The 14,060-nt window shown below is 39.0% G+C and overlaps 2 protein-coding genes across 2 annotated transcripts in view; one reads left to right on the top strand and one right to left on the bottom strand.

Moving 5' to 3' along the window:
• The window catches only part of parp8 (poly (ADP-ribose) polymerase family, member 8), a 59,652-nt gene extending 55,129 nt beyond the window's left edge, over positions 1 to 4,523 (top strand). The window contains exons 24-26 of the mRNA XM_080003324.1: positions 104 to 173; positions 709 to 793; positions 2,557 to 4,523. Coding sequence (XP_079859450.1) covers positions 104 to 173; positions 709 to 793; positions 2,557 to 2,659 — 258 coding nt within the window. The 3' untranslated portion in view covers positions 2,660 to 4,523. The remainder of the gene's footprint in view (positions 1 to 103; positions 174 to 708; positions 794 to 2,556) is intronic.
• Positions 4,524 to 4,661: 138 nt separating this feature from the next.
• On the bottom strand, positions 4,662 to 9,528 carry LOC307233168 (uncharacterized protein). Its single transcript, XM_080004392.1, has 4 exons — positions 9,328 to 9,528; positions 6,776 to 7,741; positions 5,913 to 6,130; positions 4,662 to 4,870 (listed from the first exon to the last, which is right to left on the bottom strand). Exons 1-4 carry the CDS (start codon positions 9,349 to 9,351, stop codon positions 4,801 to 4,803), a joined length of 1,278 nt encoding a protein of 425 aa, XP_079860518.1. The 5' UTR covers positions 9,352 to 9,528; the 3' UTR covers positions 4,662 to 4,800.
• Positions 9,529 to 14,060: the final 4,532 nt, after the last annotated feature.

Below are 14,060 nucleotides of genomic sequence, written 5' to 3'. Positions count from 1 at the left end.
AAGATGGAAATCAAGATTTTAATTGGATTGAAATAATGCAAATCTATCCTTTTGACAAATGAAACCTCATTCTTATTCAGCTTCCGGTTGTTGTTCTTCACAGTCACAAAAGAAAGGACAGCAGCCTCAGTTCTTGCAGAGTCGTAATCTGAAGTGCATAGCCTTATGTGAAGGTAAGAAGATCCAAATCGACACAGGGCAGCACTTAAGCTGAAGTTGGAGCATTTTTTGCCCATGAGCAAACATGTCAATGAAGTGCTGATCAGATCAGATGATCACCAAACATAGTGTTGTTCATCGTATAATTGTATAATTAGTGTAATTTTCTTCTTATCTGAATTTGTTCTTTGGGACGATCAAAATGTATGTGTTTTTGGAAATGTTTCAGTTCATTTGTAGAACTAATAAGCTGCTGGTTTAAAACCATATTAACAAAGCTTGTTGAAAATGATTAACAATATATAAGTAACCGTATATGTAGGGACTCTGCACGCTTCATGAATTCCCAAAGAACAAAAGTACAAAGAATTTCCAAAAATGTTTTGTGAATGAGGCCCAATACACACATTACTATCATTATTGTTAATTATAAAAACCCGCCAAGGCTACATCTGTGCTTGGGAGTAATTCAAAGCCAAAAGGTGTATGATGAAAGTTGTCTTTGAAAGCACCGTCACCCATAAGACAAATGCTTTTATTCTCTTTCAGTGATCACTTCCCCTGACCTGCACAAGCACGGAGATATCTGGGTTGTCCCAAACACGGACCATGTCTGTACAAGGTTTTTCTTTGTGTAAGTATAAAGTCAGGACAAATAATGTGAAAAGCTCCAGACAACATTTTTCAATGTTGGAAAAAGTCCCGGTCTAAAAGTTTGGGAACCCTGTCAGGACTTGTTAACTCCTCCTTTGGCAACAATAGCTTATCTACAGCTTGCAAACGCTTCCCGTAGCCCGCGCAGAATCGTTCGTTTTTTTCTTGTGGGATTTTCCCACATTCTTTCCTCCCCTTTTTGCTCAGGTTGTTCTTTCATAGAGAGAGAGAGAGAGAGAGAGAGCGAGAGCGAGAGAGAGCCATGAAGCCCTACCTCCCACTGTTTATTAAAAGTTTATTAATATTGTATAAATAATTAATATTTATTAATATAAGTGTCACATGTCCAAATTGCACCAAATTCGCCAGTGCATGTCCTTGGGTCCCCAGCAATACATCCACCTAGTGTGAAGTAGATCGGATGAGATTCCTTCCTTTAGATAGTTAGATCCTTTTGAAACATGTAATCTTAAGAAATCTTGCTTTCAATTTTGAATAAAGGTGTCATGTTTGACACATAACACAACAGATGCACTCATGCGGCGATGCCGACCAACACACACACATGGCTCAAATGGTGGCTGGTGAAATTAGTTCTCTGCTTTTGACCCATCCTGGCTTGTCCTTCTTCCGGGGGGCAGCCAGGTACAATGGGCAGCATACAGCGATGCGCCTGGGGAGGCCAAGTCAGCTTCCATTTGCTTAGATATTCCTTGTAACCTATTCATTGTGGCCTGGAATGCCCAAGTTTTTTGCATTCCACTGCATGACTGTAATTTTAGTGGTAACATGCTAATGTTAACATTTAACATTTAACATTAGCAATTTTTCCTATTTCCAATTGTTATTTTCTACACTATTTGAAAACATTAATTTTACAAGCTCTTGACCATTTCTATTTTAGTTTTAAAATTGTCCTCATTTATTTTATTTTTGAAACCTATTTCAGTTTTAGCTCAATTGTACATTTTTAGATCATTGCCAATTAGTGGATTGGATGGAAGAAAGGGTTCAGCCCTGAGTTGTTACAGATATTCTTTCCATATCGAGAAGAAAATTACAATGGATGAAACAAAGGTAAAAATAATACAATTATATTTAAATGGTATTTCCGATAGTTTTGGATGGACCTGGCATTGCATTTAAATTTAATTAAAGGATATATTTATTATTTAATTAAATGTAAATTGTATATATATATGTAAATATACTGTGTGTGTGTGTACGTATGTATACACTGTATATATATTTACAGTACTTGAATTTATTTCCTGTAAATTTTAGTTGCAATTTTAGTTGTCATTTTAAAGCAGCACTACTTTTGGGATTTGGCACCCCTACACTTGCACTTTGACACCACTGTCGTAAAACTCAGTCCAGTGTCTGAAATTTTTTTTTACAGGACAAATTTGAACCTTATCAGTCACGTTTCAATAAAATTCTATGTTACAAACACATATATAATGTTCACCTAGGCTAGAGAGCCAAACATTAAGAAAGTGATGTAGTGCTGTAAAGCGTAACACACTTTCCCGTGGTTTCGTACCCGAACACAGAAGTAACATAGTGCAAGAACAGGTGTTCGGGGGTTGGGTGGGAATGAAAGAAGTGCCATTCTCCATATTACAAGTCACTGTACCATCAAAATGATTTTGAAGCTGTTATTTTAAGGTAAAAAAAAAGTACATAGTGTTGCTTTAAAGCCTAAACCCTTTTGTTTTCTGTTTTGTTTACTCGATCAAGCTATGAAGACGGGCAGGTCGGAGACACAAGCATTAACACCCAAGACAATGGCATCCATCGAGAAATCCTCCGTGTGATCGGCAACCAGACGGCCACGGGATGAGCGCATACAAATACTGCTCCCAGGTCACTCTGTCGTGAACGCTGGATTTGTACATCCAAGTTTGCTCCAATAAATATGGATGGAGGAAGAAAATGCAGTTCAGCAATGGGTCTATATCCTCACGGGATACACGTGGGCGCATTTTAAAAATGAGGCCCAATTGAAGCATTTTTATTTACAACTGTAAAAAAAAAGGCAAACTCTGCAGAGAAACTCTTTCTAGATTTCTATTTCATACGAATATGACGTGCCTCAGTACGACTGATGCCAGCTTTTAGTTTGTTTATAGGGAGGAAATATTTCCAACTTTAGAACTTTTAATCGGCCATCAATCGGTCACCTTCGCTGGCCTTGAAATGTTTCCAGAATATACGAGTTGAGAAAAAAGAACCACCCAACCTTGTTTACTGAGTCGCACCTTTTTAAAAAGTCCAACGTTTTTTTGCGCAGACTCAAGTGTTCATACGCACTTTATTTTTTTATGTGATATGTTTTGTTGCGAGTGATCATTATCTGGAGAAAAAAAAAACACAAAAAAACTAAGCATTTTCTGTGTTTTAGGCAGTCTTTGTTACTTGACCTATGAGTCAATATTCCGAACATTCCTCTTCCACAGTTACACACCTCCCAGCTGTGTCAAAATGTAGAGTTAAGAGTCAAAGCAAAAAGGGCAGTGTTGCAAGCAGCCTTCCACTTAGTATAGTATTTAAAACTTTCTTCTTGAACATTAACTTATCATAAACCCTGGTTGGCAGAACAAGCGTTTTGAAATGGTTCCTTTTTATTCAAGGTAATAATTTTTCTATATAAATTGGTGTTTGCTGCTCGTTGATTTCTATCTTGCTGTGCTTCGAGACCAGTCAGAGATGTGAGTATGCCGCTTATGCTGATTGTGTTTTATATATCTATCTATATATTTCTTGGGGGGGAAACAAGGTGGTCATTTTTCTGTTTGACCAACTGAGAAATAACTGCAATTAACCATTCAAAAACACATTTTTGTTTTGAATAGTGACAGTACCAATATTAGCCTATAAAAGTACCAGTTATATTGTCTTACTGTGACAGAAAGAACGGGTGAAATTTTGGTAACAAATTGATGGTGCACATGAAAAGTGAGCTGGGTACTGTACATGACAATTACCATTATGCATATGAGCTATCTAGAAAATCTCATTTTTTTTCCAGTTCATATGTCTGCTATAACCTCTCTTGATTATAGCAAATCATATTTTTAGAATTCATAACAGTGCATCTGACAAGCCACACAATTTATAATACTGCACCTGAGGTTTTGTTACAATTTCTTACTAATGGAGAACTGCTCACAGTCTCAACCACTTATCATCTACATTTTTAAAGCAATTTTCTCAAGCAATTGGAAAAAACGTTCATCAAAAGAAATGGGAATTTGATTCCAGAAATTTCTGGGATTTTGTGGTTTGAAGAGGTGCTGAAAGATGATATTTGAATAAAATCACCTATTTCAACTGTCAGTTATAAGACTTAAGTGGAGGGTTGGACAGACAGAAGGGTTAGGACATATTGTCAATAGTATATTTATATATTTTATTCACTTTGCTGTTGTTATTTTATCCAGGACATCCATGTTTCTATTCTGCACAAGTTTAGCAAAAGGAGTTATGCTATTTAGCATTTGGTGCCTTACAAAAATTGGATAACGGTAAAATCATAACAATACATATTGTATATAATGTAAATATTGTCACAGCAACATGGAGGCCAAGTATTTTCCATCTTAAGTTTTCCTTGTTTTGATTTTTTTTCTTGTTTTGGGGGGCATTTTATAAGTTATAAAACTTGTAGCTTATGTACATGTTTATGTTCATTAAATTCAATCTTGCTTAAAAACCATAATTTCTTTATTGAATGACCATTCCATGCAATAGGTAACGCAGTGTTGGTCAACGATTTAGTCAAGCTCTTTAAAAAACAATTACATGCCAAACCAAGAGAAAGAGATTGTGACACAGTTGGTGTTACCAATTTTAATTACAGAACTGCATCTCTGTATGCAGATTATACTTAACTCCCACGTGTCTTATAACCTCAACCCTAACATCGGCTTTTCCTGGTTTCTCAATACATACCCAAGCTTAATTGACACTCTTTCTCATGAGTTACTCAATTCCTTTGAGTTTCAGTTCATCTTGAACACGCTTCAGATAATCAGGATCTGGGTAACCATAGCTGCAAAGCAACGGAGAAGGATATAAATTTATAAGCTGCAAAATTATTTTTTTTAATGATCGATATACATGTTTTTGTTCAGACTATAAACCACTTGAATTTATTTTGGAATAGTTTATCATGTACACCGATCAGCCACTGACAGGTGACGTGAATAACATTGCTCATTTCATTACAATGGCACCTGTCAAGGGGTGGGATATATTAGGCAGCAAGTGAACAGTCAGTTCTTGAAGTTGATGTGTTAAAAGCAGGAAAACTGCATAAGTATCTGAGTGATTTTGACAAGGACCAAATTGTGATGGTGATTGCCCAAGGAAAGACAACCAATGAAACCCATGGGCGCCCATGGGCTCATTGATGCGCGTGGGGAGCAAAGTTTAGCCCGTCCGGTCTGATCCCACAGAAGAGCTCCTGTTGCACAAATTGCTGAAAAACTTCATGCTGGCTATGATAGAAAGGTGTCAGAACAGTGCATCGCAGCTTGCTGCATATGGGGCTGTGTGGCCGCACAGCGGTCAGAGTGCCCATGCTGACCCCTGCCCACCGCCGAAAGCGCCTACATTGGCACGTGAGCATCAGAACTGGACCATGGAGCAACGGAAGAAGGTGGCCTGGTCTGATGAATCACATTTTCTTTTACATGCAGGGGTTAGGGTCCGCTCGAGCATCTGTGGGATGTGCTGGAACAACAAGCCTGATCCATGGGGGCACCAACTCGCAACTTACAGGACTTAAAGTTTCTGCAGCTAACGTCTTGGTGCCAGATACCACAGGACACCTTCAGGGGTCTTGTTGAGTCCATGTCTCGATGGGTCAGAGCTGTTTTGGCGGCAGGAGAGGGAGCTACACAATATTAGTGGTTATTAGTGGCGGTTTTTATGTGGTGGCTGATCGGTGTATATTCGGTTTGGTCAATAGAACTTTTCGGTCTCTTGAACGACCATCATTGGGTCACCATCAGTAGGGGGCTCAGATAAATGAGGTTCTTCTGTTTACGGTCTACTCACAATATCACCAAGTAATGTGTTCAAACACTCACCAAGTTGGTCCTCCTTGTCGGGAGGTTTTATGATGAATATCATTCCACGTGACACAGTTGTTCCTGCCACTAGTGGAAGACAGCCCCACAGTGAAGATGAGTCGTTGGTCGAAGGCCCTTCTCAGGAGTTCTAGAACTTTCCTGCCTGTTGGTGAATCTGGGAGGTAAGCTGTGCGCAGTGTGCCTTCGTACCTCTGACCTGGGTTAGGGTGTTCTTCCTGCAGTGAAACAAGAATAGAAGTTGACATCAGTATTTCAACACATTTAGATCCGTCTTTTAACTATCCTGTCATTCTTGGACACACGGCCAATGTTTGGAAGAAACAACTCCAGCTCCAACTCCACTATTCATATAAGCCCTACAATGTCCCACCTGTTATTAAAACAGCCAAAACTACAGTTGTTTAATTTTTTCGAAATGGATTTATGTGTTGAAAATGTCTAGTAAAATTGTAGAAGATCGTTTTATTTAACGGTGTCTAAGTCATTTGAGATTTTTAATGTATGTATGACATTGAAATGGTCCTTACATGAGTTGAGGTATTGATATTGGGGCATGGGTCTGATCTCTGAAAAACCTGCAGTTCGATGGATTTCAGGAAGCACTGGCATTGACATGGTGAGTTGACAATTGCAGTAAATATGATTTAGGGCCCATAAATCCTCAGTTGCTGCACTGGTATCAGCTCAAGCCACTTCTTGCTGCAAAGAGTGTAGTTACAACTTCACCTTAAAACAAATTAGTCTTGTTCACTGTTGTGTTTCGACAACGTTGTATCAACTTAGACATGATCGAAACCAAAACACATACATCAAGCAAATATTGTACTCTCCCCATGACACATGTCAGAAACCCTTCTTACCTTCTGAATACCGCTTGGAATGGAGTAATGAATGGTGACGGTTTCAAAGCCCTCATGACCGGGCAAAGATGACTTGTCTTTTCCAATGTCCATTATCCCCCCTTCAGGCTGTGTTCCTTTCAACGTACCGTAGAGCGCCCCGCATATAGGGCAAACGGGTTTGTATGCGAAAGCCTTCTTTAGGCAGCTCCTGCAAAATAAGTGCTTGCATTGCAAAGTCTCTCTCGCTGTGTCTGTGATGGCATCCATACAAACAGGGCACCATTCATCTTTGTCAGGCAGGTTGGCCTTTACAGCTGAAGCACTAGAAATGTGGCTGCTTGCGCCATGCCGTGGCTCTCTATGACTAAGACTCTGTCCATACTTCAAACTTGAGGATTTCCGACTAATGAAACCCTCTAACGCAGCAATCAGAACATAAGGTCCTGTTGCTGTGTCTTTGTCATGGCCAGGTTTCATGAAAAGCTCTGGAAATGTTATCTGCAAGTCTTCGGAGTCACGCGGATGTATACAGAGAGATTTAACACGCAGGTCCGAGGCAATCCTTTGGTAGAACGTGATGAATCTTTCCCTGACCAGATGAGCACGAGCTGGGTTCACGTGGACACCGGGTTTAAAGATCACAGTCAGTTTGTCGGTCCCAGCACTCTGTGCCGCCTCTCTGCTGGGACAGGTCTCAATGGAGCAGATCTTCCCTTGAATTCTGTTGAATTCCTCCGAGTGCTTTTTCTTTATGTATGCCATAACAACGGGGGTCACCTCAGCTTGTCTGAGGACGTTATCTGAGGTGCCTTCACATCTCAGGGTGGAGATCTTCATGAAACAGTCCTCCATGTCCCGATAAGACCCTTTTACCTGGTAGTGTGATCCTCTTCGTTTTGCATTGTAGCCTCTAAGAATGCCCATTAATTTACTCCTGTCGGTGTAACCTGCCTCAGCGATGGTGAAGGTGACATCTGAAATGAACTGGAAAACAAGATTGTTTTTCAATTGATCTATGTGAGATAACAATAGAAAAATGTCTTGTTGTATATTTTACCCTCATCGTAATTTTCCTTCACTTTGGATTGATAGAAAACACATTATTATCATCGCATTATCAGAATAGAAGTAGTTTTCCTGGGATAACAACATTATTTTCTCAAGATCCAGAAAAGACAAAACTTTGATATATTGGGATAGCAAGATGATTGCTTTTCAAATCATTGCAAGATTGGAATGGGATCATTCGATCATTTTGAAAACCTAGTAACGTAAATAACTTCATAAAATTGAACTCAAATGACAGATGACCAACTATTTGCTCCATTTGTTCAGGTTTTCAGCAGTTTAGTCATCCACCAATCAGCATCATATTGTGGCAGATCATGAAAATCTATTTATTTAGTTGTTATCTTGGTAAAACCAAGTCAGGAGCTAGGTTAAGACGTATTATTTTTATGAATTTATTTAAAGTCCCAGTAAAGCAACAATGATGTTCTGAGTTTGTCACACTACAGAAAAATGTGTTATTAAGGATACGGCCAAATGTGCATGATTAAAAAAAATTGCCAAGTATATGAAATTAGAGTACCCTCTACTCTGAGATGCTGGGGGCGTGTTGGCTGAAGGTGCTGAATTATTTGATTTCAAGTAGTAATATTTGTAATATTTATTTATTTACTTTTGCAATGGTGTGAACAGACGGGACTTATTTTATTTTGAATATTCAATAGAAAATATTATACATCTACATGCCTTGATGATGTAATTCTCTATATAGCCTGCTTATCAACTGTTTTTAAGCTACATAAACACAGATAATATTTAACCGGAATCTCTCCCATTTGTCCGGACATTGGAATCTCCCAAGAAATGTTGACCGGCACAAATTTTTTCGAAAGGAAACTCTGCTTCTAGCATGTATAACATGTTTAGAAACAAATCTCGGAATTGACTTTGCAGGGACTATAATTTGATGTAATGTATGTATATGTAGCCTGCTCCATAATGTAACCCTTGTCCATAATGTGAAGAAGTTAATAATAAGATGATTCTCTTATTTATCTGGCACTTTGTAGGAATCAGCCATACAATGTATTTGCGTTAAGTACGTGGACCCCCCACTTTTCCGAGCAAGAGTGCGCCGATCAGGTCAAAGGCAGCAATGGTGACTTTGATAAACCGGCGTTGCTAGTTGTGGTCAGTAAACTATTATGATGATATTGGAAAAAAAAACGATCAGCACCCACCAAATATTTCCACAACTTCACACCCATAATGAAAATACACCAATCAGAAGCAGCCATACTTTTGAGAAATGGTTAATCCGGACATTAAGGAAAAATACCTGTTGCCATTTCGAATGGAATGCTGGGACTTCAGCCAACGAATCTAATGCGATCTTACGCGTTGCAATTTTAAATAAATACGACATCTCCTCGGTTCAAAAGCTACAAACTCTACACAGACAGGAAATAACAGATCTCACAATGTCCACAACATACAAAAAAAGTCAAATGGAAAATGAATTGTAAAAGATGCTCAGTTACATGAATCTATACCGGACCTACCTCCTTAATTTGTGGCTGCGCCATACTTCAAGCAAGTAGGATTCTAAAGGGCTTCCCCTCCAAAATGACGCCTCGTTTATTTGTTTTATTTAAAGTGCTCACATTACAGGTCTTCTCACGGCGCCATGCTTCAGCAGGTAGGATTCTAAAGGGCTTCCCCTCCAAAATGACGCCTCGTTTATTTGTTTCACGTCTTTTCGCGGTGCTCGTTCGCCGTCTCTCGACTTTCACTTTCCAATGGCTGCGCCTGCGCCGTGCGGCCCGACACGCCTCACGCGCACTGCCACCGGGGCACCACCAGGGGGCAGCAGAGGACTGTGCGTTGATATTAACGCCGGACCGTGACCTTGTTGGCCACACGATGGCAGCAGAGTCCAATGTGCAGGCTGCTGTGCGTGTGTAACCTATGCAGTTTAGGCAACAATTTATTGAAAGTATGTTCTTTCATACGACGTGAACGCAAGATTAATACGAATTATTTATGCAGATTTTATTTTTGATAACCCCCACCACCCTCCCAAAAAATATTTACCCTATATAATAAATCATATACACACATTTTCATCGGAATCCAAGCTGGAGCTTCTCATCTAGGCAGGGACAAATCTGTAGCTCTATATAGAAATAATAATACTTTAATAACTAATATGACAGAGAGAGAGAGAGGGAGGGAGAGGGAGGGAGGGAGGACCGGTGCAGAATCCAGTGAGTAGACGCCTGCCCTTCTAGGATGGAGGAGCAGGCACCTCCAAAATTTCGGACAATGCGAAGAGACTTGACCAGGTTATAAAGGGGGATCACAGTTTTCATTTTTTTCTTCTTTTTTTGTTGGTTTGTTTGTTTGGAAATGATTTTTAATCTGGGATCCGAATGTGACGGAGTAAAGCGTATTTTGGTATATGTTGCCCATTAAAAATAATAAAAATATATATACTTCATTCGTTAGTTTACGTATATTGATGACACTTAACTTAATCAAACGTCCTTGTCCGTATAAACTGTTCGCCCCCCCCCTTTTAACAACTTTTTTCTTTAGGAAATTAAGACGACGCGCTCTTTTAAATGTTTTATTTTTGATACGATTTACCGAAAATTTTAACGAACAACCACGCGTAATTCGCGCGATACAAAAGATTGTATATAATTTTCTTTCTTTCTTTCTTACTTTCTTTCTGTCTTCATCCCCCCAGAAATATACCCGCATTGCACAATGGAATACAACCTCACTTTCACCAGGATCTACGTTCGTTGTTTCCCAGTGGATGCGATGGAAAGATTGCGGGCATGTGTATTGATTGATTGATGTATTTATTGATTTGTTTATTTGCTAGTTTCTTAGTCAAATTAAAGTAGGGTTAATTGAGATTATACGAATTTAATTGCATTGTATTTTCCTGGATAATTCGTTTATAAAGTGATCTTTTGCTGATGCGCCTTTCAATATGTACTTTTTTTAATGGATAACCCCCCCCCCACACACACACACACACTTCTATATTAGACCTGTAGAAATAATTTGCATCACTTTTGTTTCCCCTTAATCATCTCTTCGTCCTATGCTTACGGTATATTGTACCTACACGAGTTACCCGTTAAATAAAAGCAGTTTTGAGACCTTTTTTTAAATCAAACGTCTCAAACACTGTGTTTTCCACGTCCATTTTTAAGCCCGACAGCTCCTGTGGATTTAATAGCAGTGAAAGCATTACAGGATCTGCTGGAGATTTAGACATCTGCTCAATGCAGCCAATAGAATGTACATTAGTAATATTGAACCACGTGAGGATTAAGCACAATTCATAATCTGACCACGGGAAACTAATTCTCCGTGAGTGCGTCCGGCACCGCTGAAAACCACTCATTCATCCGTTCTCAGACTGTAGATTTTTTTTTTTTAAATAAAGGAAACCTGACTCACAAACATCACTGAAAAGGTGTCGTTTGGTTGGCGATTTGAACCGAATTCAGAATTAATAAAAAAAAAAAAAAAAAGTATTTATTTGAACAAAGAAAAAAACATAGAGGCTTGGAACGTGATAATGTCCAACCTTAGCAGAACTCCCGATAATTTGTGTGCGTGTGCCGTGCGCCTTAAAAACGTTACATCCTTCCCTGAGCAGAACGAAGTGCGTTCTATATATAACATTTTTTGCCCGCAGCTTTCGTTGCAACAAAAGCTCCGTCTCTGCAGAAAGTAGACCTATTGGTATCAGACAATGTAGGCCTTTTCTCTCCCTCTGTAACGCTGCAGACACAATAGAGAACTCCAGCACACCGGCACTAATCTGATCTAGATGTCACGTTGGGTTTAAGCGTTGTTTCTTTTATGGTATTAATTGGCGCATCGCAATAACAAATTCATTAGGTTTCTTTGTGGCGGTGGTCGACTGTTTTCTGCACACGGTTGAGGAAGCGGCTCCTTGCGTGGGGTGGGGTGGGGTGTCATCATTTACTCTGTAACTGGCCCTTTTTGAGTCTGTCGGTGCTACGGCGAAATCTGCGACCTGTCAAAGAGCCTACTGTGACGATGCTTTGCATTTTGGCAAAAATAGATACGAAAATTATACTACTATGTGATAATAATAATAATTATTATTATAATAATAATAATAATAATAATAATAAACACCACTGAATGTCGTATCAATCAACGGGTTCAGCCTTTGTCTATCGGCTAAAAAATAAAAAAAATAATGAATATGGTCTCTGGGTTATTTTACAGAAAATTGCACAATATTGGCAGGCCCAGTCAAGGTCACCGTTGCGAGGTCATCCTTATGGCCTTTTGCTGCATTGCATTGTAAATTGCCCCAAGAAAGCAGCCAGAGGTCTTATAATATACTCGACGATACTATCGCCTCGCAAATTATTATATAATTTAAAGAAGAGAAAAAGCCACATCATTCGATTGGTCACACATTTCCGTTTATGTTTTATTGTTGTGTGGTGTAGTGGAGGGTATATTTTTACGTTGTATTTACGGCGAGATCAGTAATAATGAAAAATAAAAATAATAAAAACATTGTATTTCATTCATAAATTAAATTGAATTAAATAGCGAAGACAGCCAAACGTTGCATCAAGTCCCTCTTTCCCTTCCACTTCCAAACTGCACATTATGTTCCAACAATAACAGGTTCAGTTCTTACCGTTCCATCTAAATAATCAATACTAGTATGACCTCAGCCTTTTCAACGTTCATACTAATATTTCCAACAATGTTTCTTTAGTCCACTTTTAATGGACTTTAATCAAGCAATATTTCACGTTTCAGCCACATTCGCTGTCACCGCTGGAGAGAATCATTTGTGCCCGTGGCATACGCGGGATCACACAGGGCGCATGCGCAGCAAAGAAATACATAAATAAAGAATCCCCATTAAGCTTTGAGTGCGGCTGCGCTCTTTTTAATTGACAAATCTTCATAATATGTTAATTGGTGTCGTATGAATGTTTGTTTACGAGTGGCTGTTCATCTTTTTTTTCCTGACTTGACGCTTGTAATTCCACTTATGAATGGAAACGTTCGAGTCAGACGTCAGAAGAGCATCGCACACAGCGTCATTCGTGTTAACCGGTCTATTGATGTGAACTTAAGTGTTTTTTGCCCCCAACGCAACGAGCGCTCAGTAAAAGCTCATACACCTTATTGATCCGTGTTTTTATCGATCAATAAATTGTGATCAGTTTAGTTTAAATTTGTATAAATATAGTATAGAGCAGTGGGTCTCAACATGGGGTCCGCGGACCCACCAGGGGTCCTTCAAGCGGATTCAGGGGGTACCCAACAAAATGAATCATAGCCACCCTTCGCTGTTATTTCATTTACAAGATGATAGCAGCATTAGATAATGTACAATAATGACTGTTTAATCATAGTTTCAGTAGGCTATTATCTCCCTAGACATGTATGTGATTTTGGACTAATAAATATTCAAACAATAAAAAACCTCCCACAGACAAAATCTTATCAGCTTGGGGTCCATGGCTTGATATAAAAAAAGGGTTGAGAATCACTACATATATAAATCAATGACTAATATATCAACTTAAAACTGTTGACAATAAGATTGGTAAAAATAGACCATTACAGTATATTCACCTCTATTATAGTAGGTCTGCACAAACAATTAGATCTGTCAATAGACGTAAATCAATTCGAAATAGTGAATACTGAATATTTGGCCAGTAGCATGCCGCACACGATAATACGTTATATAATACGTCATAATACGTAAATGTATTCAAGGCATGCAATCAAATTTTATGATAGTCTACTGATCATATCAAAGATGAGCTTTGTTTTCTAGTTAACTACTTCTGGGAAATCTACTCCCACACTGTGATCTGTCAGTCGAACATGTGGGTATAATCATCCTTGGTTCATTCATTCAGTTGTTTGTTTATTTCCCATATTTGTTTATGTGTTTGAAGCGATTTGAGTACATTTTCATCAAAACACTGTTTTTAATAAGCCAATGAGGGAAAATCGGTATCGGTTAGGTAAAGGTGGTGGCAATGTGTATGTGTGAGCGTGGGGTGAAGCCATTTTATTCATTGTAATTGGCACTGGGAGTTTGCATTTGAAGGCGTGACCGAGGCCCATGGACAAGGATATCACCCCTAATGAGTCAACATTATCACAATTAATGCTCGTTGCAACTCTGCAAGTTTCCAACAAAGGGATAACAAACAGCTTCCCTCCCGCCTCGGCTTGAATGTGTGTGTGCTAA

The sequence above is a fragment of the Zeus faber genome, assembly GCF_960531495.2.
Source record: "Zeus faber genome assembly, chromosome: 7".
Taxonomy (NCBI): Eukaryota; Metazoa; Chordata; class Actinopteri; order Zeiformes; family Zeidae; genus Zeus; species Zeus faber.
Note: the sequence above shows the minus strand (reverse complement) of the source record. Positions and strands in the feature narration are given on the sequence as shown.

Coding starts and splice junctions, on each gene's coding strand:
- LOC307233168 (XM_080004392.1), bottom strand. CDS start 9,351: ATGGCGCAGCCACAAATTAAGGAG. Junction 7,742..9,327: donor CGCAGCCACAAATTAAGGAG/GTAGGTCCGGTA, acceptor CTTGTTTTCCAG/TTCATTTCAGATGTCACCTT. Junction 6,131..6,775: donor TTCCAAGCGGTATTCAGAAG/GTAAGAAGGGTT, acceptor GTTTCACTGCAG/GAAGAACACCCTAACCCAGG.